This window comes from Saccopteryx bilineata, chromosome 1 (assembly GCF_036850765.1).
Source record: "Saccopteryx bilineata isolate mSacBil1 chromosome 1, mSacBil1_pri_phased_curated, whole genome shotgun sequence".
NCBI classification, from domain to species: Eukaryota; Metazoa; Chordata; class Mammalia; order Chiroptera; family Emballonuridae; genus Saccopteryx; species Saccopteryx bilineata.
In genome coordinates this window covers 364,235,821-364,260,645 of record NC_089490.1, presented here as the reverse complement: position 1 = coordinate 364,260,645, position 24,825 = coordinate 364,235,821, and the positions used below count along the sequence as shown (strand labels likewise).

The 24,825-nt window shown below is 38.2% G+C and overlaps 1 protein-coding gene and 1 long non-coding RNA gene across 5 annotated transcripts in view; both read right to left on the bottom strand.

Moving 5' to 3' along the window:
• Positions 1–8,599: 8,599 nt before the first annotated feature.
• LOC136318555 (uncharacterized) lies at positions 8,600–12,492 on the bottom strand. The gene is made up of 3 exons (XR_010728088.1): positions 10,521–12,492; positions 9,822–9,957; positions 8,600–9,226 (listed from the first exon to the last, which is right to left on the bottom strand). It is a non-coding gene; the product is annotated as an uncharacterized lncRNA (long non-coding RNA).
• Positions 12,493–13,746: 1,254 nt separating this feature from the next.
• The window catches only part of NUCB2 (nucleobindin 2), a 55,081-nt gene continuing 44,002 nt past the window's right edge, over positions 13,747–24,825 (bottom strand). For all 4 annotated transcript variants that reach the window (XM_066251049.1, XM_066251052.1, XM_066251051.1 and 1 more), the window contains 3 exons: positions 18,005–18,175; positions 16,959–17,040; positions 13,747–13,858 (listed from right to left, as the gene is read on the bottom strand). In XM_066251049.1, the coding sequence (XP_066107146.1) occupies positions 13,851–13,858; positions 16,959–17,040; positions 18,005–18,175 (261 nt within the window). In that variant the 3' untranslated portion in view covers positions 13,747–13,850. The remainder of the gene's footprint in view (positions 13,859–16,958; positions 17,041–18,004; positions 18,176–24,825) is intronic.

The following is a 24,825-nucleotide window of genomic DNA, read 5'->3' as shown; positions in this document are numbered from 1 at the left end:
CTCTGACTCATTCTCTGTCTCTGTAAAAAATAAAAAAATTTAAAAAAAAAAGAAAGAAATGAGCCATTTCAAGTCATCTCACGGCAATCATTTACTAAACTCTAAATGAAGGTGTTGCTCTGAGTCTTTTCCTTTCCCATTTCAGCTTAGATTTAGCAGTGGTTTTCACGACACTTGTTTTTGGTGGTAAACCCATTGTGAAAAAATTAGGACTGAAATGCAAAAAAAAAAAAAAAAAAAGGATTCTCAGAAAATTAATATCAAAAGACAAAAAATACAATTTTTACTAAACACATAAAATTATTTCCAAAGGCATAATTTCAATTTATATACCGAACCCTCATTGTTGAATAACACTGATATGAAGACCAGCATCAGTCATAAAACATACTTTGAGAAGCACTGATCTAAACAAATGTAAATTAAGGGCTATTCTATAAAAGAATTGACTTATACTCTCAAAAATGATCTGTCATGAAAGACACACAAAAGCTGAAGAGCTATTTCAGATCAAGAGAAATGAAAGAGACATGACAACTAAATGCAAAGCTTAATCCTGGATTAAATCAATTGTGGGTCATGAAAAAAATTACTATAAAGGAAAGTATTGAGGCAAATGGTGAAATCTGAATGTGGGCCATATATGGTGAACTAATAGTACTGCAACAATGTTAAATATCTGACTTTGATCATTATAAGGTGGTTATTAAAAACAATGTCTTTATTCTTAGGAAATACATATTTAGGGTAGAGGATCACAATCTCTGCAACTTAATTCTGAAATGCTTCAGAGGAAAAGAAAAAGAATTATACAGAGAGAACTTGAGCACAAATGTGGCAAGATGCTAATGACTAATAAATCTAGAAATGTGCATATTAGAATTAGTTGTAGTATTATTGCAATTTTTTATTAGGTTTGATTTTTTTTCAAAATAAACATTTAAAAACATATATACATACACAACTAAAAGTAATGTGTGATCCTGGATAAGCTCTTGGTCTAGAAAAAGCATGTTAGTGGCAAACTGGCAAATTTTGCAGATTAGTTAGGACTGTATTAAAATCAATTGCCTGATTTTTTATTTTTTAGTGGGGAGGGGACAGACAGGAAGGGAGAAAGATGAGAAGCATCAACTCATAGTTGTGGCACCCTAGTTGTTCATTGAGTGCTTTTGACCGAGGGGGCCCCAGCCGAGCCAATGACCCTTGCTCAAGCCAGCGACCTTGGGCTAAAGCCAGTGACCAGGAGTCATTACTATGATCCCACACTCAAGCCGGCAACCCCACACTCAAACTGGTGAACCTGTGCTCAAGCCGGATGAGCCTGTGCTCTAGCCAATGACTTGGGGGTTTTGAACCTGGTCCTCAGCATCCCAGGCTGATGGTCTATTCACTGTGCCACCACCTGATCTTAATAACTTTGTAAGATGTTAAATTTGGGGAAGTTAGATGAAGGGTATATGAGAATACTTTGTACTATTTTTGCAAGTTTTTTGAGTCTCAAATGATTTCAAATTGAAAAGTTAAAGAAAAAAATTAAACCCTTATAGTCTAGAACTCCTAGACTTTTCCCTCTAAATTCTAGAAGGAAAAATATCATATATAGTTGACCCTTGAACAGTGCAAAGGTTAGAGGTGCAAAATCCCTGCACAGTTGAAAATCATGTAAAATTTTTGATTCCCTCAAAACTTAACAGCTTACTGATTGTTGACTGGAAGCCTTATTAATGACATAAATAGTAGAGTAACACATATTTTGTATGTATTATATACTGTATTATTACAATAAAGCAAGAAAAGAACATCATAAGGAAGATAAAATACATTTAGAGTATTTATTGAAAAAATCTGCATATAAGTGGACCTGCACAGTTTGAACCCTTATTGTTCAAGGGTCAACTCTAGTTAGAAAGTGACAGAGCCAGGGTCATAATACCCAGTCCCCAGTACTTTCTACCATACTATTATCATAGATTCTCTGCCGCTGCAGTATCTTCCTATTAAATGGTTCTTGAATTGAAGTGGAAATGTTTCCTACATATTATACCAACACTAGTGTGTGCATACATGTAGCTATAAATCCTCTGAAGTGACATCTAAATGCTTAAAGAAGAACGAACTTCATAACATTAGGTTTCCTCTCCAGTATAGATTCTCTAATATTGAAAATGTTCATGTGTTTTCCACATGATTTACCAGCAGTTCCTAAATCTGCCCTCACATTAAAATCACCTGGAGATCTTTTGAAAATTCTAAAGCCCAGACCACACTACAGAAGAAAGAAATCACGTCGCTGAAGATGGACCTAGACATTGGTATTTTTTGAAGCTCTTAGGTTTCCAATACACAGATAAATCTGGAAACCACTGTGATTTCCACTTCAATGCTATTACTGAAAAAATGGAAGCAGGGGAGGAAAAGGTGTCCACTGGGCAATCCTGGAGAAGGGTTCCTTCATTGGTGAGTGATCTAAGGCCTGCAGATTTTTTTACTCTATAATGTTAGTGTTTTGCAAGTACCGTATTTTTTGCTCCATTAGACGCACTTGACCATAAGACACACCTACGGTTTTAAGGAGGAAAATAAGAAAAAAATATTCCAAACCAAATGGTGTGTTAAAATATTTAATAAAATATACCACAATGGCCCTGGCCAGTTGGCTCAGCAGTAGTAGAGTGTCGGCCCGGCTTGTGGAAGTCCCAGGTTCGATTCCCGGCCAGGGCACACAGAAGCACCCATCTGCTTCTCCACCCTTCCCCTCTCCTTCCTCTCTGTCTCTCTCTTCCTCTCCCGCAGCCAAGGCTCCATTGGAGCAAAGTTGGCCCGGGCACTGAGAATGGCTCTGTGGCTTCCACCTAAGGTGCTAGAATGGCTCTGGTTGCAATAGAGCAACGGCCCAGATGGGCAGAGCACCGCCTCCCTAGTGGGCATGCCAGGTGGATCCCAGTCAGGTGCATGTGGGAGTCTGTCTCTCTGCCTCCCCGCTTCTCACTTCAGAAAAATACAAAAAAAAAAAAAAACTCCTATAATATTTCAATAATGTAAACTCAACAGCAGTATTAACAACCATTAGCACTGTTATTAACAAATGAGAAGAGTCTTCAATGTTCAAATACTCTTCTAGTTGTCCGGGAACCCACAGCAGCTAAAAAAAAAAAAAGAACATTCACTCCATAAGACACACGGGCATTTTCCCCTCCACTTTTGGGGAAAAAAAGTGTGTCTTATGGAGTGAAAAATATGGTAATCCATTATTTCAACATTGTCAAATTTGTCTTGTTCTCCAGAAAAACTACAGATATATTTTTCTGACTTTACATTTAATATAATTAAAAATGAACCTGTACAAATGTCTAGAATAATACTTTTATTTTTTTCCAAATAATTTTTTTAATTTAATTAATTGTGTTTACATAGATTCTAGGGTCACCCCGAATGCCTCCCCACTCCCCCCATTCCCTTCAACATCTCCTTTGCCCCTCTTCCTACAGCGCCCTCCCCCCCTTCCCTTCAGATTTATCCCATCCTATCATCCCCTTTCCCTCTCTCCTCTTTTCCTCTGGTCCCTTTGATCCCTCCTCTGTCTCAATTCCATTCCTCAGTTCACATTGTTCATTGGATTCCTCAAATGAGTGAGGTCATATGATATTTTTCTTTCTCTGCCTGGCTTATTTCACTCCAGAATAATACTTTTCAACAACTATTGCACAGAAAGAATTTTTACAACATATAGTCAACAAATTCAAATACAGCAGGTCCTCAGGTTGCCACACAGTTCTGTTTCTATGATGTGACCCAAATTTTGGTATAAGTCGAAACACACCCTCAACTAAGTCACTTACCTATCCTAACACAGTTGTAAAATCATAATCTAGAACATAAAAACACAACTAAGCTAAAAATGGTGTAGGTAAGCGTACTGGGGGACAACAGTTCCCTCACTCATACGCCACGTTACTGCATATTCTTCCGCCCCATGCAACCAAACTAGTTTGCCCACGTAGTCCGTAAATATGATGCTAACTACATAAGCCGAAACACTCACATCTTAATTTTTTTAAGTTTTTATGAAAGTGAGCATCATAAACTTGAAACATTGTATGTTGAGGCTATCCTAACCTAAGATCCCCTATATAACAAAGTTGTATAAAGCTTCTGTCTTCCTGATAATCAAATTGAATATTTCTTTGTAGTTTTAAAGATAGTCCAATTATCTAAATAAGACAAGAAGAATTAAGTACACTTAAGACTAATACAATTACTTTCCAAAGTTTAAAATTCATAGAACATTTTTGGCCACATACTTACCAAAGGTTAAATTTTTAATTCAACATTTAAATTGAAAAAATTTCACAATCCTTCTATAAGTTAGTAACAAAGTCAATTGTCTTTAAAATCCTGACTTTAAAATAAGATGTATAAATCATTAAATGTTTTTTATAACATAATAAATAGTGATGAAATATGGATTAAGCAGCTTCATGGGGCTTATTATCAGGCCCGCTGTAGGTCACTTCCTTCCGTGGGTCAAATAAGTTTGTAAAATATGATATTTATGTTTGCTCGCTTATAGTTTGCATTGGGGACTGGGCAGCGCCAGGTATATGTGGTCTCTGAAATTACTTTCCTGCTTGGGAAGGGCCACTTTTTGCTAATGTTTGCTGGAAGAGAGGTTTTCACGACAGAAAGTTTTGAAGAGAGAGAGCAGGAGGAGGAGAAAAAGCCAGTTTTGCAGAGAAAGAGCAGAGAGAATGCAGTGTGCTGAATAAGAAGCCATGTGCAGAGAGAGAAGGTGTGCAGATGGGAAACCAGAGCTGAGGGGCTTTGTGAGCTCCCCTAAGATTAGTGGGGCTTTTGATTCTAGGAGAAACTGGAGAAGATACTCCTGGTTGTGGAACCAGAGAATGTATCAGTGGCTTTGGGAGCCCTGAGTGAAAGGGAAGTGTTTTCCCTACCTGTTTGCTCCTCAGCCAGTGTGAGACTTTAATAAAGGAATGGCCCACCAGTTTTTGGCTCCACTGTTTTTTTTTGTTGTTTGTTTTCCAGAGACAGAGAGAGAGTCAGAGAGAGGGATAGATAGGGACAGACAGACAGGAACGGAGAGAGATGAGAAGCATCAATCATTAGTTTTTTGTTGTGGCACTTCGTTGTTCATTGATTGCTTTCTCATTTGTGCCTTGACCATGGGGCTACAGCAGACTAAGTAACCCCTTGCTTGAGCCAGCGACCTTGAGTCCAAGCTGGTGAGCTTTGCTCAAACCACGTGAGCCAGTGCTCAAGCTGGCAACCTCGCGGTCTCAAACCTGGGTCCTTTGCATCCCAGTCCACCGCTCTATCCACTGCGCCGCCTGGTCAGGCTCCACTGTTTCTTTACCATCTGCTGGATCCAATGACAACCTGCATGTGAATGGCCACGACAGCGGTGGCCCCTGGCCTTACACCTTCATAAAAAGGAAAGGCAATAATAAAAAAAATTTTTTTTCATGTTTAAATTCCAGAAGACATGTTTGTCAGAAGACACAGAATAACTAATGGTCTACCCTCCAGTCCCATTTTAGGCAAAAGCTTACATATAAAAGCACATATATTCCTCCAAAAAATATGGTGTTTCAATTAGAATCTATATTAATTGATATATAGATATTTTGAAAATCCCAAAGGCTTATTATGACTTGTGTGTGCTAATGGATGCTGGACTACCAGCTTCAGAGGAAGAAACTTCCTCACTGAAGAAGGGCTCCTTCATCACTTTCACTGCTTTATTTCAGCCTCCAGGGCTCTTCCATTCTTAGGTCTGGAAACTGGGTAGAGAGGCACAGATAGAACTATCCAGAAGTCACCAGAGCCATCACAAAAGAATGAAACATTTATTCTGGGCATTCATTCACTGGCTTCAAAATGTTCTCCTTAAAATAAAATACTTAGCCTCTATTGTATCTTTTATATAAATCTTTTGGAAATCAATCCTGTCTTAATAAAGTCATATCTACATCTTAATTAGTAATACAACAGATTCTCTTAGAGAAAAGATGGATAGTTTAGGACTGTGAGGAAAGGCGGGAATTCATTTGAAAGGCCTGATAATAAGCCCCATGAAGCTGATGAATGTAAAATGTTGGAACAGCTGACAGTGGTGCTACATATAACGTTCTACATCCCTCAAAGCTTTCTTCACTGACTAGGGAGGTGCATTAGAAATATAATAATAGAAGCCCTGGCCGGTTGGCTCAGTGGTAGAGCGTTGGCCTGGCGTGCAGGAGTCCCAGGTTCGATTCCCGGCCAGGGCACACGGGAGGCGCCCATCTGCTTCTCCACCCCTTCCCCTCTCCTTCCTCTCTGTCTCTCTCTTCCCCTCCCGCAGCCGAGGATCCATTGGAGCAAAGTTGGCCCAGGCGCTGAGGATGGTCCATGGCCTCTGCCTCAGGCGTTAGAATGGCTCTGGTTGCAACAGAGCGACACCCCGGATGGGCAGAGCATCGCCCCCTGGTGGGCATGCCAGGTGGATCCCGGTTGGGCGCATGCGGGAGTCTGTCTGACTGCCTCCCGATTCCAACTTCAGAAAAATAAATAAATAAATAAAAATTAAATAAAAAGAAATATAATAACAGAAAATTCAGTGCAGAAGTAGGAAAATGGGAGAGTACATAGAGAGGAAAGAACTTAATTGAAATTCAGATCATCCAGGCAAAAGAAATGAAGAAAAATAAATGATGCTACTTCTAATCCGAGATTGCTGAATTTATGTCCTGATCTAGTTCCCCCCCAAAATTTTTTTCCCTTTATTAATAACCATGAGACAGAAAATGTCTGATGGGGTACACAATGTATTCTTTTTAACTATTCTTATTTAAGGAGAGTATTAAAAAGCTAAAGAATTGGACAAGGGATAATCACCAGTTTGGTTCATTCTATCAAAGGGAAGTAGTAAGGAGTCAAGGACTCTACTCATGAGTCCCCAATTTCCTTCAGGGTTAAGAGCGCTGTCCACAGTGCTCAGAAACCACTGCTTGTCTAGCTCTAGAAAACCTGCTTGTCTAGCTCTAGAAAACTTGACTTGTCTAGCTCTAGAAAACCTGACTTGTCTAGCTCTAGAAAACCTGACTTTACTGCAAATGTAGTTATGTAGTTTTCTTTAGGCCAAGATCAACCTTGAATCTCAATAAAACACATCATGAACATCAAAGTCAGTGAAAATACATACACATCAAAGCAAATGAGAAATGTACAGGATCTGAACTCAGAAAAAATTAAGCTACAAATTCTAAGATACACTTACTCAATGCTGAGGCATGAGAAGGAATCACTAAATAAAGATGACGGTTTTCAATTGTGTTTGACACAAATGCTTCAATACTATCATAAAAACGTTAAAAATATAAAGGGGAATGGCAAATATGTTTTTAAAATGAAATTATCTGTAAGGCCAATACTCAAACAAGGGAATGTTTACAGAGTATCAAACCCCAAAAGTGTAAAATTCAAAAGTAAAACATTTAAATCGTATCAACTCTCATATCACTAAAAGTAAATATTTGAAATAGACTGAAGTTGAACAAAAATAACATTTTAGTACAATTCATAGAGGATGGCAAGAGAAGTGTTACTTTTTCTCAATTTTAAAGCACTCATGTCAGAACTTTAAAATCATGGGGGAAATAAATCACTCATTTTTTTAAAGATTTTATTTATTTATTTTAGAGATAGGAGACAGAGAGAGAGACAGAGACAGAGAGAGAAGGGAGGGAGGAGCAGAAAGCATCAACTCCCATATGTGCCTTGACCAGGGAAGCCCGGGGTTTTGAACCAGCGACCTCAGTGTTCCAGGTCGACGCTTTTACCCACTGCGCAACCACAGGCAGGCCAAATTACTCATTTTTAAATTCCCTGCAGTAGCAGAATTATATGAATTGTAAAATAAAAAACCATTTAAACATTTTTTCCTTTTCCTAGGCAGGGGAGGAGAAGACAGCCCAGGAGCCCGGCTGCTCTGCTACATAGGAAACCTGTATGGAGAAGCAGGCCAGGTCCTCTGCCAATGGTTTAGCACCAGGTTCCCTACGAAACGTACCTTGAGTGAACCATTTTAACATTTTAATTACAAGATATATACTAGGCCTGACCTGTGGTGGCGCAGTGCATCAAGTGTCAACCTGGAACGCTGATGTTGCCAGTTCGAAACCCTGGGCTTGCCTGGTCAAGGCACATATGGGAGTTGATGCTTCCTGCTCCTCCCCCCTTCTCTCTCTCTCTCTCTTCTCTAAAATGAATAAATAAATAAAAATAATTAAAAAAAAAGATATATACTCATAATCCTGGAAATTGTCAGAGACTATACTTATTCCTAAAGAAAAACAAAAGGAGGTAAGAAAATTTGCATTAAAATAGTCAACTCTATTGTTTGTAATAGATTACATACAAATATAAACAGAAGAAAACTTGTTTACAAGTATGCAGAGTTTTGAAGGCAACAGGAAGGGTGAGAGTTTAAAGAAAAAATACAATCAAGGACTGGCTGACAACCAAGATGGTACATGACATTCATCATTAAGAACATGACCGTTCTTGATTAAATGTGTACTAAAAGCTCTGTGATGAAAACTGCAGACATCTATAAACATGAAATGTAGCTTTTCTACCTAATTCAATAAGCCATATTTGGGGGAAAAAATCTAAATCCCTAAATTGAATCAAAGGTTTCATTGGGTTTGTTTTGCTCTGCTTTTGTCTGAATAAACACGTTGGTATACTGGTAACCATAAATTCTAAGTTTTCAACTTGGTTTATTCACCACTTGCTGTGGTTGCTTGTTCTGGTTCAATTCTTAGATTCTTTAAGAAATGTTTATTAAGTCATAGCTAACTATTCATTTAAAAAATAAATTATAACATGGATAGGAAGAATTTGAGTCACACTAATGATAGTGTTTTTGTTTTTTTTTAAAAAGGATCCGATTTCCTTCAAATCTCACACCTTGAAAGCAAGTTATCATTAAAGTCTTCCATTTTATCACCCACAAGGAACTAAACAGTAAACTTTGCATTTTACACAATACACCTTAATCTCTCAATCCCAACAAAAACAAGTGAATTATATAAAGTCAGAGGTACCAGTGGTTAAGGTGCCTGCAGAATTCTCTAGCAGGTTCTTCAGGAGATAAAAATCTTGCATGAAAACGATGAAGTTCATCATCTAATTCTGGCTCTTTTTCAATTTCTTCTTGATTGTACTGCAGTTATAAAACAGATTACATTTTTCCCACTAATTAGAACTGGGTTTGTCAAAATTTCCCCCTAAAGAAAATACTTTCCTTAACCTTCTCTTTTATTAGGTTGGCTATCTTAAAAATCACATTATCACAAAACATTAAACTTTTCTTTAGATTTTCCTCACGTGAAAACCAGATTTGGATTTAGGCTTATGTAATACAAATCTGCTCAGTTAGCATAAAAATCATGTTGTTTTGAACAAAACTTGGTTAAAGCACACATCAAAGGATTGTTATGGCTGTTCCTAAAATTGCAGTTCTCTTTAATGAGAGTTAAAAATTATAGTGGACCATCATCCTTTAAAATAAAATTTTAACTGTATAGACCTAAGTATACTTAAAAAGTACATGCTTCATGAAAATTTGTATATGAAACAAAATCTCAAACTACTAATACATACCAGTAAGTCAGCTAAACCAAAGACTAATATCTAAAGAGGTATGGAAGAAAATAGTATAAATTAAACACAGAACCAGTACTTTCTAAAAGAGATGAAAAGAATACTATTAACCACTTCATAAGAAATAATATTAACTCACAGTGTGCAATACTCACAAAAACTGGAATTCCTTAGGTCCATAAATAATTTTAAGCAACGATTGTTTTTACAGTGATATAAATGATAATAACTGGCTGGAGACCATGAGGTACAGTGTGTCCGGATTAATATCCATCCATTACTTATTCATGCCTAAAAAAGCATTTTAAGAAATTTCTCTAAGTTCTCTTCCAACTACTTTCCGATTTAACTACAGTCCACCCTAGGAGACGCTCTGTCTTATCACAATTTCTGGGCACAGAAACAATAATAAATATTCTGACCATTTTATAATATTTTCTACAATTTAAACAATAAAGCTAGGAATCCTTCTCCATCTCTAAAAAAAAAAAGTAGCATTACTCTGTCGAGTGACTTTGGGGAGGAGTAGTTAAGCTGAATATAAACAGAACTTTTCTCGATTGCTACATTTAATTTTGGGATCCATGATTTAAGAAAACAATCTGACATATATAGGGAGGAATATGCAATGATTACTTAAAAATTTGTAAAGTGACAACTAAGAGTTTAAAAATTATGAATGTTAAAAGAAAGTTTAAAATTATGAGGTGTTATAGCGAATTGGTTCACACAGACACTTTAAGCATGCATTCCTGTACTACAAAGGTAGGAAAGTTAAACACTATCATTCCCAACATCCCTTGTAGCTAGCTAGGGTTCCAGGTATGGTGGGTCCAACCGTCAGATGCACTCACTTGAGACTTCCACTCAGAACGGAGTTAAACAGGGAGAGAGGCAGCACGTGAAGTATCCATTTTTGCCAACACAAGGCACAGCAGCTGTGGTGTGGTTCTGGAGCTGACAACTGTTCACATCTTCCAAATCCCAGCGGCCAGCTTCGTGACTGTTCCAAAAGCAGCAGCCCTCTCTTGTGATGTAGTTCCTAGAAGCTCGGCCTAGGTTCTGTTTCTTCAGCCCTCTCAAAGATTTTGTGAGCTATCTCTACCTCTTCATCAAACCCATCTGGCTTAATAGCTAAAGAAGATTCCATTACCTACAACCAAGAATCTTGACCTGTACAGAATTTGGTAGCTAGAGGTAAGGTAGAGCAGGTAAGAGGACCTTACATATGAAGTAGGCTGAGCTGAGGAGGTAGGGCTTTGGGCCATGAGACCTCATGCCAACTGAAGTGAAGGTATCAGAGAGAGAGGCCGCAGAATTTCAGAATGCTAGCAAGTGGGGGGCTCCCTCTGCCTACTCTTAGCAAAGTCCCACAAGGCAGATACGACTCAGGCTAAGGTTAACAAGTCTGCAGAGATGGGAAGGTATAGAGCTTTGCTGAGGGAATTGTTCTCTGTCTACAAGACAAACTGAAAAAGCCCCACACCTGGAGCCCTAAATTATGGCAAAAGTCAACTATTACTGTACTCCATAAGTAAAGGTTCTGAGGAAGCTGCTAAAACTTCCTCAACCTTTTTTAAGAAACTTCCCTTAAAAACTTTCTACCGAGTAATGAGAGGCATCCTAAGGAAAAAGATCACCTAGAGACTGTTGTCATCCATCCAATCCTATAGTGTAAAATAGTCCCAAGTAGGTGCCATTCATTTAAGACCCCAGGGGAGAGAAAGAACACAGAAGCCAGCAAGTAAAGATGGATTCTTTGTCAAAAATTAACTATGTCTTGACAAGATCTCATGCTAATAATGGAAGAAAACAGACCAGAAACTTACTAAGTTTTTAGGGAACTGCTTTGCCAAAAAGCAAAGGCTCTAAACTTGGCCTACAACTGTCTAAAACAATCCCCGAGCTCCCAAACCCAAAATAACAGGAAGTGAAGTGCCAAGACAGGCCCGCCTCCAAGAAGAGCACCCTTTCCAACGCCCAATCGGATATGTACTTAAAAATTAATGGATACCGGTTGGTTAGAGCAGTGGTCCCCAACCCCCGGGGCTGTGGACCGGTACCAGTCAGCAGAGAAAGAAAAAATAACTTACATTATTTCCGTTTTATTTATATTTAAGTCTGAACAATATTTTATTTTTTTTAAATGACCAGATTCCCTCTGTTACATCCGTCTAAGACTCACTCTTGACGCTTGTCTCGGTCACATGATACATTTATCTGTCCCACCCTAAAGGCCAGTCCGTGAAAATAGTTCCTTTTTTTTTCAGAGACAGAGAGAGAGTCAGAGAGAGGGATAGATAGAGACAGACAGATAGGAATGGAGAGACATGAGAAGCATCAATCATCAGTTTTTCGTTGCGCATTGCAACACCTTAATTGTTCATTGATTGCTTTCTCATACGTGCCTTGGCCATGGGCCTTCAGCAGATCGAGTAAGCCCTTGCTCGAGCCAGCAACCTTGGGGCTCAAGCTAGTGAGCTTTTGCTCAAACCAGATGAGCCCGTGCTCAAGCTGGAGACCTCGGGGTCTCAAACCTGGGTCTTCTGCATCCCAGTCCGACGCTCTATCCACTGCGCCGCCACCTGGTCAGGCCCCGTGAAAATATTTTCTGACATTAAACCGGTCCCTGGCCCAAAAAAGGATAGGGACCACTGGGTTAGAGCATCATCCTGAAGCAGAGGTTACTGTTTCGATCCCCAATCAGGACACATACAGGAACAGATCAATGTTCCTGTCTCTCTCCTCCTTCCTCTCTCGCAAAAAAAAATAAATAAATAAATAAATAAAATTAATTAATTAATTGACAATAAAGACTTCCTAGAGGGCAATGCCAAAGGCCCCTGAGGACATTAGATAAGGGGAGAAAAACAGGGAATATATTTATGGACAGGTAGGGAGACCTTGCTATGGGTCAGTGACTGCTATGTCTCCCATTTCCCCTTTTCAAAAAGGCTGATTTTATTGCAGTTATCCTGTACCCATCCTACCATTATGCATATGGTGCCCAGGGGGCAGACAGCTAGCTTTTTAGTTTGTAGGCAGTCAGAGATATCATAGTCTTTGAGCTATATGCAATAATGGATTGGATTTTGGTGGTTCCATTTTGAGGTAAGGGGAGTTTTCTATGTTTCAGTATACACAGATATTTAGGTAGCCAACAAGGCTGTCTGGGCTAAAATTAGAAGTTGCCTGCCAAACATTCCCTCTTCCCATCTTTCTTAGTTTAAAAATCCAAACTTTTAGCTAGTCACATTGCTATAAGGATTTCTCAGCTTCCCTAGCAGCTATTAATAGATGGCCATGTAACTCAGTTTGGGTCAACAAGATGCAAGGTCAAATGCTCTGTAGTTTTCCAGGAAAATTGCCTTAAGGAAGCTGATTCAACTGGAGAAACTTTCCTTACTTGCCCTTCCCGTCTGCCTCCAAAAGCGATCTTGGACAGTGAGGATGCAGTAACTTGAGGACAAAAACCACTGAAGATAGCAGAGCAGAAAGATAGGAACCTGGACACCACCTACCTACAGATTTATTTTATATAAAAGGGGGAAAATTCCTATTTAGTTTAAACCACTGTTATCTTTTAATTTTTTTGTTATATATAGCAAACCTCATCTTAAATGATAGAGTATAAAGCAAAAATATGAACAAAAAATGACCAGAAGTGGTAGCAAAAGCTATTCAGTAGAAGAATTTCTAGCAGTTCAGGAAAGTAGAAAAAAGTTATCAAGGAACACTGGGCAATGTAATGATTTTCTCAGAATTATGAATATCAAAGAGACTTTTATTGAGAGGGGAGTAATAAACACTCATAAAAGAACATCTACCTTCATGAATAAGTGAGAGCAATTATTTTAAAAGCAACAGACAGAGCTTAGTGACTGATAGTTTCATTAAGTTATGGCGTAAGACCACTTAGTGAAATCTCGGAAGGAGAGCAAAGAATAAAAGGGGAAGCATGAGAGTGAGAGCAGATCCTGAGGCTTGCTTTCTGGTTTTGGTAGACCTCAACCTTTAAATATCTATGTATCCAGAAAAAAATGTGTTCTCATTAAAAAATATCTTCCTTTATTCCATATATGCATTTAAAATATTTATTGAGTAGAGAAAATGGAAGGGAGGAAAAAAGATGACACAGATGTTGATTTTACACTTTTCTTCCAAGTTCTGGTAGACTTCAGACTTTAAATAACTGTTCAAAAAAAAAATAGAGAGACTCATTTTAAAGGCATCTTCCTTTATTCTGAATCTTCTTATACATAATATTTGTTTTAAAATATGCTTAGCTATTCACAGATTACAATTTTTAAAAGCACAATCAACACAGTCAAAATTCAGTAGCTTAGAAATACTCAGTATATCATTCTACTTCTAAAAGTTATAATCGAAGACTCTGAAAGCTAAGTGAGATCTGGATGTTTGACCTTGTCTTCATATTTTGGGAAATTAGGCAGCATGCTGGTTTGTGTTTGTATGAAGAATAACAGCCTCTTACATAAATCTTCCATATAAAATGGATCAGAAAAGCCAAGGTCTCCCCACCAAGACCACATAACCTTTAATGTGGAACAGCTTAGAACACTGAAAGATACATTTGAAAAGACCATGTACCCACATTGAGTTACCATAGCAGAACTTACTTTAGCTATTCAGCTTGAGGGTTAGTAATTAAGACTTGGTTCAAGAACCAGCACATCAGAAGGAGGAAGCAGCCCTGTCTGGTTGGCTCGGTGGTAGAGCGTCGGTCCGGCGTGTGGATGTCTTGGGTTCAATTCCCAGTCAGTGCACACAAGAAAAGTGCTCATTTGCTTCTCCACCCCTCCCCCTCTTGCCTCTCTCTCTCTCTCTCTTTCTCTTTCTCTTCCCCTCCTGCAGCCATGGCTCAATTGGACTGAGTTGGCCCCAGGCACTGAGGATGGCTCCATGGCCTCTGCCTCAGGTGCTAAGAAGAGCTTGGTTGCTGAGCTACCAGGCAACACTCCACATAAGCAGAGCATCAACCCTTAGTGGGCTTGCTGGGTGGATCCTGGTCTGTCTCTGCCTCCCCTCCTCTCACTGAATATATATTAAAAGAAAAAGGGCGGAAGCAGCAGCTACAAACTTGGCCAGGTCTAGCACTAGAAGCACCAAACTAAATCATTTCAGTGAAAGACAAGGAGACCTCTTTACCTGTAACTTCTAAAAACACTCATCCCATGAGTCCCAACTTTGTAAATGCCTACCATATTGAATATCTAAGACTTCTGGTATCAAACAACGTGAAGAGGCTGGTGCCTCTATGTGAAATGCATCATGGGATTCTCAGCCTCATGATCTCCAACAGATAGGTGGGTGTCTCTGATCTTTCTTGGGAATCCATTCCCTATCACACAGATCATTTTATAAAACTATATGCCTTACCTGGGCTGATCACCCCAACAGTCTAAATCAGTACCTCTTCCCATAGTGCCCTGGTTGAGAGGGTATGGCTGGGACTAATCTCCAGTGTGATGACTAACACATCCATAGCTCTTGAGAAAGGTCTGTGATCCAAATCTTGCCAAACTGAGAGCCATTTCCAAACACTTTTAATGGGTCCATTCCAATCTAAACAGACCAGTTATTTACCTTTTTCTACAAAAAGAATTTCCTCTACCTTTCATCATTTTCTGAAATTCCTATCCTCTGACACACTGCAGTATCAAGGACAGTCATCGTACCTCTGGAGGAAGCAGAGCCAGATAGTTTTCCTTGGGTCCTAGTCTGTCCCAATTTCGTTTAGCTCCACAAAAGTACTCCAACTAAAGTCAATACCATGTAAAAAAATTTCTGTTCCCCAATGACCATCTTTATTTCTTACACAAAAAAAGAAACGACATTTAAGAGCATGACATCAGCAAGATTGGTGGACTAGGAGGTCCTAGCACTTGTACCTCCAGCAAAACAATGATTAACAGCTGTTGCTGATTGATGAAAATAGCTCTGTGAGAGCTCTGGAGTACAATGCAGGAGCTACAGCAATCCAGGGGGACACAGAAATCAAAGATGACCACAAAGAAAAGCACAGGCAGCATTTTACCTGTCAGCCCCATTGCCACACAGCTTGCTGCCAAAAGGGATCAACCCAGCTGTGACCTCCCAATTATCAAAAAGGAGAACAGAAGACCCCAGCCGCTTTCACCACCAAGGACCCAAGCAGCCCTCATTGCTGGCAGGGACACTCAAAGCTTTTACCACTAAGGATTCCCTCAGTCTTTGCTTAAACTAATCTCAGCTGATGAAGCTGCCCAGAATCCATGCCACTGAGCCCCCCAGAGAAACCAATGCTGTGACTTCAACCATAGTGGCCCTGGCCCAGGGCATGAACACCCATACCCTCGATGGTTAGGTATGAATAAAATGGACATTGATGGGTTTCAAGCAAAGGTTTTAATACAGTACTATCCAAGGTAGTGCAGGCCATAAGGACCTGCTACTAACACCCCAGAATTAAAGAGCCCCAAACAAGCCTGCTTTATTTAACCTGGTTTGGAGACATTTTGAAAGCCATGATTCAAAGATTATAATGAGAAAAAGCTGACCTGCAATTGCTTCACACAATGGTTAGGGAGGTGAATCAAGATGAAACTGACAAAAGGACCAGGGTCCCTTGACTAGACTCCTCACTAGGGACCCAAAGCCTTTGCATCACAGTGGTTAAAATGGTCAGGAGGTAGAGAAGTTTCTGAACTCCTTGACATGGGAACCGCGTGAACTGTGGTACAAAAATCTACTGGCGAAGCCCTGATACGGGATACAATTACATTGAGAGAACATAAAGGTGGTTTTCCATCGGAAGGGTTTAATGTTTAAGCAGGCTTATGCAAAATAACTTGTGCCTACTTTACCTGAATGTTTTACAGGAATGTATAGTCTGTCTGGCTGGAGAACACTTACCTACCAAGTGTTGTAAAACTAAAACTGTTAATAAAGTCAGAATGGAGGCTAAGGTTAAGAAAAAACAAAAAACAAATAAAAGAAAACTTAAAAACACGTTCCCTGAGAATATCAATAATTGATTAAAAAGAATTATAAATAATGTTGAAATAAGTCACTTCATAAATATGGCTATCAAATTATATAACTTTTGAAATATACAGATGCATAAAAACTTTGGAGGCATTTTCATTTTTCTGTAATACAAGTTGCTATATTTCCACCATATAGAAAATAGTCTAGATATTAATAATTGAAAATTATATTTATAATAAATGTAGATTTCAATTTATTCAGCTCTTCCTTAAACAAACAAATAAGCAAACAAAATTACTTACGTGGCTCGAACTTTGAATCTCCGCCAGGCCTAGATGGAGAAATTTCCTGTTGTAATTTTCTTTGTTCCATCTGCTGTATGACCTGGAGAATGGAAAAAGAATATTTCAGAAGGAAGTATTATTTGATTTTCTCTGACATGTCACCTTTGACAAATCACAACAAACTTTCCAAAATAAGACATTGAAATTCTGAAATTTAGATTTTCAACAAAGCATTTTTACGTTGGATTTTGTTTTTATTATCAAGCAAGTATGAGCAATTCCAGAGTTAAGTGACTTTTTATCTCCTATAGTGAAAGGATCATGCTTTTTAACTGTAGATTAAATATGTTAAATTTGTATTTAAATTTAACTGTATTTAAGTTTAAGATAAAGTGTTATCAGTATAATACTTCAGACTCTGAGAAGTCTCAAAAGATATATCAATGTCCTTATTTGATTTTTTTTTAATTTAGAAATTAAATTTAATGGGGTGAAATTGATCAATAAGAGTACATAGGTTTCAGATAAGAGTCTTAAAAATACCAACATTTAATTTGTATAGTTAGGCGCTGGCCAGTTGGCTCAATGGTAGTGCATCAGTCCAGCCTATGGGTGTCCTAGGTTTGATTCCCAGTTAGGGCACACAGGAAAAGCACCCAACTGCTTCAACTCTCCCCCTCTTGCTTTTCTCTCTCTCTCTTTCTCTTTCTCTCTATCCACCACTCTCCTGCAGCCATGGCTCAATTGGAGCAAGTTGGCCTCAAGCACTGAGGATGGCTCCATGGCCTTCACCTCAGAAGCGAAGAGCTCAGTTGCTGAGCAATGGAGCAATGCCCCAGATGGGCAGAGCATCGCTTCCTGGTGAGCTTGCCGGGTGCATCCTGATTAGGTGCATGATGGAGTCTGTCTCTGCCTCCCCTCCTCTCACTGAATAAAAAAAATAAATAAATAAAATAATAATAATTTGTATGGTCAATAGTACACTAAAATATCACAACAACACAGGCTTTTAGCAAAGAGCCTAAAATCCTTTTTAATGCCACAATCCTTTTACAAAATAGCACCTGATGATATTCCAGCTTCTGAGCCTCAAGTTGGTCATGCTGACGCTGTAGCTCTTCTTTTTGTTTCTGAAGCTCATCTGCTTTTTTCTTAAGTTCATTTTCTTGTAAAGAGATAATATTTTCATATTCTTTCAGTTCTTCCTCTGTGAAAAACTGTTGCTGATCTAACGTCTAAAAGAAAAAAAATAAAGGATAATCTTTCAGAAATACAACCAGAAGGTCTGTCTGATTCAGCTTTAAAATACTATGACTAGCAACGTACAAAAGAATATAGTAGTATTATAAGTTTTGCATAAGAAAGAAGAAAAAAGCTCACTAGCTTGGACCCAAGGTTATGGATCGATCAAGGGGTTACTGGGTCTGCTGAAGGCCCACGGTCAAGGTACATATGAGAAAGCAATCAATAAACAACTAAGATGTCACAACGAAAAACAACTGATTGATGCTTCTCATCTCTCCGTTCCTGTCTGTCTGTTCCTGTCTATCCCTCTCTCTGACTCTCTCTCTGTCTCTGTAAAAAAAAAAAAAAAAAAAAAAAAAGGAAAATAAAAGAGCATATTTTTATGTACTCTTCTGAGCAAAAGGAAAACCTAAAGAGTAATGAGATTGCTTATGTGCAGAACAAGGGGAAAAATGGAGTGGAAAGGACAAAGGTAAGGAAAGGAAATCACACTCTTCTGAATATACTTTTTGTACAGTTTTGACTTCCATAAACAGTTAATGTTTTACATGCTCAAAAATCAAGTAAATAAGTAAAATCCATGAGGATAAAAAAATTCCCCTATGAATACAAACAGAAACAATACCTTTATCTTTAGTGAATAAAATAATTGACAGAAGGGAGAGGGAAACCAAGCCAAGAAACTTTTTTTTTTAGAGAGGGGGGAGAGAGAGAGAGAGAGAGAAAGGAGGAAGGAGCAAGAAGCTTTAACTCTCATATATGCCTTGACCAGACAAGAGCAGGGTTTTGAACCAGAAACCTCAGCATTCCAGGTTGATGCTTTATCCACTGTGCCACCACAGGTCAGCCCCAAGAAAATTCTGATCACAGTATTTGGGCTACATGCTCTCAGGTTAAAAACAAACAAACAAAAAATCTAAACAAATCTTAAACTCTTGGTTTGTAGAGGCATGGATTAGCAATTCTAAACTGTTTTATACATCCTAGGCCTGAGCAAATAAAAAAATATGATTGTGGAAAATGGGAGCCAGTTCTTGTATGAACTATAGAAAAAAGAAAAGATAAAATGTTGTATTGGAACTGAATGAAGGTGTTAGATCGAAATTTAAGAAGATAATATGAGAGGGGGTGGCAGGCCTGCAGATAAGACCACACCTAGGGAACACAGACGCCACACCCATTGGACTCCAGTGGCCAAAACCTTCTTTTACACAGACAAAATGAGAAGGCAGAGAAATGAAACACAAATGAATCGAGAGAAATCCCCAGAAAAGGACCTAAATGAGTCAGATAAAACCAAACAACCAGATGCAGAGTTTAAAATAACGATTGTAAGGATGCTCAAAATCTTAGAGCAACAATAGACGCTTATTACAAACACCTAAATAAAGAGATAGCAAATAAAAAAAGGACATTGAAATAATAAAAAAGAATCAGTCATGCCCTGGCCGGTTGGCTCAGTGGTAGAGCGTTGGCCTGGCGTGCAGGAGTCCCAGGTTCAATTCCTGGCCAGGGCACACAGGAGAAGCGCCCATCTGCTTCTCCACCCCTCCCCCTCTCCTTGCTCTCTGCCTCTCTCTTCCCCTCCTGCAGCCAAGGCTCCATTGGAGCAAAGTTGGCCCGAGCGCTGAGGATGGCTCTGTGGCCTCTGCCTCAGGCGCTAGAATGGCTCTGGTCGCAACAGAGCGACACCCCAGATGGGAAAAGCATCACACCCTGGTGGGCGTGCCAGGTGGATCCCGGTTGGGCACATGCAGGAGTCTGACTCCCTCCCCATTTCCAACTTCAGAAAAATAAAAAAATAAAGATTCAGTCAGAAATGACAAATACAATAGCAGAAATGAAGAACACAATGGAAGGAATTAAAAATAGGATGGATGAAGCTGAGAATCGAATCGCAAATTAGAGGACAAGATAAATGAAGGCACAGAGAGGAGCAGAAAAAAGAAAAAGAGACTCAAAAAGTCTGAGAAAACTCTTAAGAGAGCTCTGTGACAACATGAAGAGAAATAACATCCGCATCATAGGGGTTCCTGAAGAAGAAGAGAAAGAACAAGGGATAGAGACTTTGTTCAAACATATCATAGCTGAAAACTTCCCTCAATTAAGGCAGGAAAACATCTCACAAGTTCAAGAAGCACAGAGAACTCCATTAAAGAGAAACCCAAACAAATCTACACCAAGACACATCATAATTAAAATACCAAAGCTAAGTGATAAAGAGAAAATATTAAAAGCTGCTAGAGAAAAAAAGGCTATCACCTACAAAGGAGCCCCCATAGGATGACTTCTGACTTCTCAACAGAAACACTTGAGGCCAAAAATGAATGGCAAGAAATATTCAAAGTAATGCAGAACAAGAGCCTACAACCAAGACTTCTTTATCCAGCAAAGCTATTGTTTAAAATTGAAGGAGAAATAAAAAGCTTTCCAGACAAAAAAAAAACCTCAAGAAATTCACTACAACCAAACCAATGCTGCAAGAAATGCTAAGGGGCCAGTTGTAAACAGATCAAAGGGGAAAAAGAATATAGCAAAAGAAGAATACAGTTTTAAAGAATAAAATGGCAATAAACAACTACATATCAATAATAACCTTAAATGTAAATGTATTAAATGATCCAATCAAAAGACATAGGGTGGCTGCGTAGATAAGAAAATAGGACCCTTTCATAACCTGTCTACAAGAGACACACCTTAAAACAAAAGATGCACATAAACTGAAGATAAAAGGATAAAAAAAATATTTTACGGAAATGAAAAAAATGCTGGGGTAGCAATACTTATATCAGACATAATGGACTTTAAAACAAAGGCTATAGTAAGAGATAAAGAAGGTCACTACATAATGATAAAGGGAGCAATCCAACAGGAAGATATAACCATTATAAATATCTATGCACCTAATATAGGAGCACCTAAATATATAAAGCAGACTTTGATGGATTAAAGGGTGAGATCAACAGCAATACTATAATAGTAGGGGATTTCAATACCCCACTAACATCACTAGATAGATCCTCAAGAAAGAAAATTAACAAGAAACAGCAGACTTAAAGGACACACTAGATCAACTCGATTTAATAGCTATCTTCAGAACCTTTCACCCTAAAGCAGCAGAATATACATTCTTTCCAAGTGCTCATGGTACATTCTCTAGGATAGACCACATGTTAGGGCACAAAAGCGGCCTCAACAAATTTAAGAAGATTGAAATCATATTGAGCACTTTCTCTGATCACAATGGCATAAAACTAAAAATCAACTACAACAGAAAAACTGAAAAATACTCAAACACTTGGAAACTAAATAGCATGTTATTAAATAACGAATGGGTTAACAATGAGATCAAAGAAGAAATAAAAAATTTCCTAGAAACGAACAATAATGAGCATACATCAACTCAAAATTTATGGGACACTGCAAAAGCAGTCCTGAGAGGGAATTTCATAGCATTACAGGCATAACTTAAAAAACTAGAAAAAGCTCAAATAAACAACTTGACCCTGCATCTAAAAGAACTAGAAAAAGAACAGCAAGTAAAGCCCAGAGGTAGTAGAAGGAAGGAAATAATAAAGATCAGAGCAGAAATAAATGACATAGAGGCTTAAGAAACAATACAGAGGATCAATGAATCCAGGAGCTGGTTCTTTGAAAAGGTAAACAGGATCGATGAACCTTTAACCAGACTCACCAAGAAAAAAAGAGAGAGGACTCAAATAAATAAAATTAGAAATGAGAGTGGAGAAATAACAACTGACACAACAGAAATACAAAATATTGTAAGAAAATACTATGAAGAACTATATGCCAAAAAACTAGACAACCTAGATGAAATGGACAAATTCCTTGAAACATGTAATTTTCCAAAAATTAATCTGGAAGAATCAGAAAACCTAAACAGACTGATTACAACAAATGAGATTGAAATAGTTATCAAAAAACTCCCAAAAAAGAAAAGTCCTGGGCCTGATGGCTTCACAAGTGAATTCTACCAAATATTCAAAGAAGAACTAACTCCTATCCTTCTCAAGCTCTTTCAAAAAATTCAAGAGGACAGAAGACTTCCAAGCTCCTTTTATGAGGCGAGCATAATTCTGATTCCAAAACCAGGCCAAGACAACACAAAGAAAGAAAATTATAGGCCAATAACCCTGATGAATTTAGATGCTAAAATCCTCAACAAAAATATTAGCAAACCAGATCCAGCAATATATGAAAAAAATCATACACCATGATCAAGTGCAGTTTACTCTTGGGAAGCAAGGCTGGTACAATATTAGCAAAACAATCAATGTGATTCATCACATAAACAAAAGGAAGGAGAAAAACCACATGATACTTTCAAAAGATGCAGAAAAAGCATTTGATAAAATCCAGCACTCATTTATGATCAAAACTCTCAGCAAAGTGGGAATACAGGGAACATACCTCAACATAATAAAGGCCATCTATGACAAACCCACAGCCAACATCATACTCAATGGGCAAAAATTAAAAGCAATCCCCTTAAGATCAGGAACAAGGCAGGGGTGCCCCCTTTCACCACTCTTATTCAACATAGTTCCGGAAGTCCTTCCCACAGCAATCAGACAAGAAAAAGAAATAAAAGGCATCCAAATTGGAAAACAAGAAGTAAAACTATCATTATTTGCAGATGATATGATATTCTATATAGAAAACCCTAAAGTCTCAGTCAAAAAACTACTGGACCTGATAAATGAATTCAACAAGGTGGCAGGATATAAAATTAATACTCAGAAATCAGAGGCATTTTTATACACAACAATGAACTTTCAGAAAGAGAAATTAAGGTAGCAATCCCCTTCACCATTGCAACCAAAAAAATAAAGTACCTAGGAATAAATTTAACCAGGGAGATTAAAGACTTGTACTCAGAAAATTATAAAACATTGATAAAAGAAATCAGGGAAGATACAAACAAGTGGAGGCATATATCGTGCTCATGGTTAGGAAGAATAAACATCATTAAAATGACTATATTACCCAAAGCAATTTATAAATTCAATGCAATACCGATTAAAATACCAATGACTTACTTCAAAGATATAGAACACACACACACAAAAAAAGATATAGAACACATATTCCAAAAATTTTATATGGAACCAAAAGAGAACACAAATAGCCTCAGCAATCTTGAAAAGGAAAAATAAAGTGGGAGGTATCACACTTCTGGATATCAAGTTATACTACAAGTGCTCGCTTCGGCAGCACATATACTAAAAAAGTTATACTACAAGGCCATTTTACTCAAAACAGCCTGGTACTGGCATAAGAACAGGCATATAGATCAATGGAACAGAACAGAGAACCCAGAAATAAACCCACACTTTTATAGACAATTGATATTTGACAAAGAAGGTAAGAGCATACAATGGAGTAAAGACAGCCTCTTCAACAAATGGTGATGGGAAAATTGGACAGCTACCTGCAAAAAAAATGAAACTAGACCACCAACTTACATCATTCACAAAAATAAACTCAAAATGGATAAAAGACTTAAATATAAGCCGTAAAACCATAAGCATCTTAGAAGAAAACAAAGGCAGTAAGCTCTCTGACATCTCTCATAGCAATATAGACATGTGCCGATTTATCTCCACAGGCAAGTGAAATAAAAGACAGGATAAACAAATGGGACTATATCAAACTAAAAAGCTTTTGCATAGCTAAAGACAATAAGAACAGAATAAAAAGACAAACTACACAATGGGAGAACATTTTTGACAATACGTCTGATAAGGGGTTAATAACCAAAATTTATAAAGAACTTGTAAAACTCAATACCAGGAAGACAAACAATCAAATCAAAAAATAGGTGAAAGAAATAAAAAGACACTTCTCCAAAGAGGACATACAGATGGCCAATAGGCATATGAAAAAATGCTCAACATCACTAATCATTAGAGAAATGCAAATTAAAACCACAATGAGATATCACCTCGCACCAGTCAGAATGGCGCTCATCAACAAAACAACACAGAATAAGTGCTGGTGAGGATGTGGAGAAAAGGGAACCCTCCTGCACTGCTAATGGGAATGCAGACTGGTGCAGCCACTGTGGAAAACAGTATGGAGATTCCTGAAAAAATTAAAAATCGAACTGCCTTTTGACCCAGCTATCCCACTTTTAGGAATATACCCCAAGAACACCATAGCACTGTTTCAAAAGAAGAAATGCACCCCCATGTTTATGGCAGCATTGTTCACAATAGTGAAGATCTGGAAACAGCCCAAGTGTCCATCAGTGGACGAGTGGATTAAAAAGCTTTGGTACATATATACTATGGAATACTACTCAGCCATAAGAAATGATGACATCGGATCATTTACAACAACATGGATGGACCTTGATAAACATTATATTGAGTGAAATAGGTAAATCAGAAAAAACTAAGAACTATATGATTCCATACATAGGTGGGACATAAAAATGAGACTCAGAGACATGGACAAGAGTGTGGTGGTTATGGGGTGGGGGGGAGGAGAGGGAGGGAATTGGGGTAGGGGAGGGGCACAAAGAAAACCAGTTAGAAGGTGACGGAAGACAATTGGACTTTGGGTGATGGGAATGCAGCATAATCAAATGTCAAAATAACCTGGAAATGTTCTCTCT